General features: G+C 28.9%; 1 protein-coding gene across 1 annotated transcript in view; it reads left to right on the top strand.

Moving 5' to 3' along the window:
* Window positions 1-401: 401 nt before the first annotated feature.
* calcrl2 (calcitonin receptor-like 2) overlaps window positions 402-795 on the top strand; it is a 35872-nt gene continuing 35478 nt past the window's right edge. The window contains exon 1 of the mRNA XM_016540768.1: window positions 402-545. Coding sequence (XP_016396254.1) covers window positions 402-545 — 144 coding nt within the window. The remainder of the gene's footprint in view (window positions 546-795) is intronic.

The following is a 795-nucleotide window of genomic DNA, read 5'->3' as shown; positions in this document are numbered from 1 at the left end:
TCCATTCATTCATTCATTCATTAATTTGTTTATTTACAGTATTTGCTTGTTTGTTTAATTTTATTTAATTTACTTAAATTAAACTTGTAGTTAGTTTTGTTAAATTGTTTCATGATTTCAGTTAATTAAAAATGCGTTTTGATTGATAGCACTTCATTTAACCATTAAAATGGAATAAAAAAAAAATACAACTTATTTCTAGGGCCCTTAAAATGACTTTATTTATTTATTTATTTAACTTTTAATTAGTTGTTGTTAAATTATTTCATCATTTCAATTAATTGCACATGCTATTTGATTAATAGCACTTAATTTAACCATTAAAAGAGAATTAAAATAATAACCAAAAAAGAATCTAAATGGAAAAAAAGCGAATTTGGCAAACAATTTTCCCAAATGAAATGTGTGCCGTTTCTCATTGCGTTCCATCAGAGAAAGTGACCAAAGTGTGTGACTCGGACGGTCAGTGGTTTCATCATCCGGAAAGCAACCGTCTGTGGTCCAATTACACGCAGTGCTCAGCGTACACTAAACAGAAACTTGAGGTCAGAGCTTCACTTTTACACATTAAATCAATAATACAGTGGTGTGAAAAAGTGTTGAAAGTGACCTGATTTCTTATTTTTTTGCATGTTTGTCACACTTTAATGTTTCAGATCATCAAACAAATTTAAATATTAGTCAAAGATATTTAATAAATATCAATGTTTGATGATCTGAAACATTAAAGTGTGACAAACATGCAAAAAAATAAGAAATCAGGAAGGGGGCCAACACTTTTTCACACCACTGTAC

The sequence above is a fragment of the Sinocyclocheilus rhinocerous genome, unplaced genomic scaffold, assembly GCF_001515625.1.
Source record: "Sinocyclocheilus rhinocerous isolate Xijiao unplaced genomic scaffold, SAMN03320098_v1.1 scaffold1690, whole genome shotgun sequence".
Classification (NCBI taxonomy): Eukaryota; Metazoa; Chordata; class Actinopteri; order Cypriniformes; family Cyprinidae; genus Sinocyclocheilus; species Sinocyclocheilus rhinocerous.
Note: the sequence above shows the minus strand (reverse complement) of the source record. Positions and strands in the feature narration are given on the sequence as shown.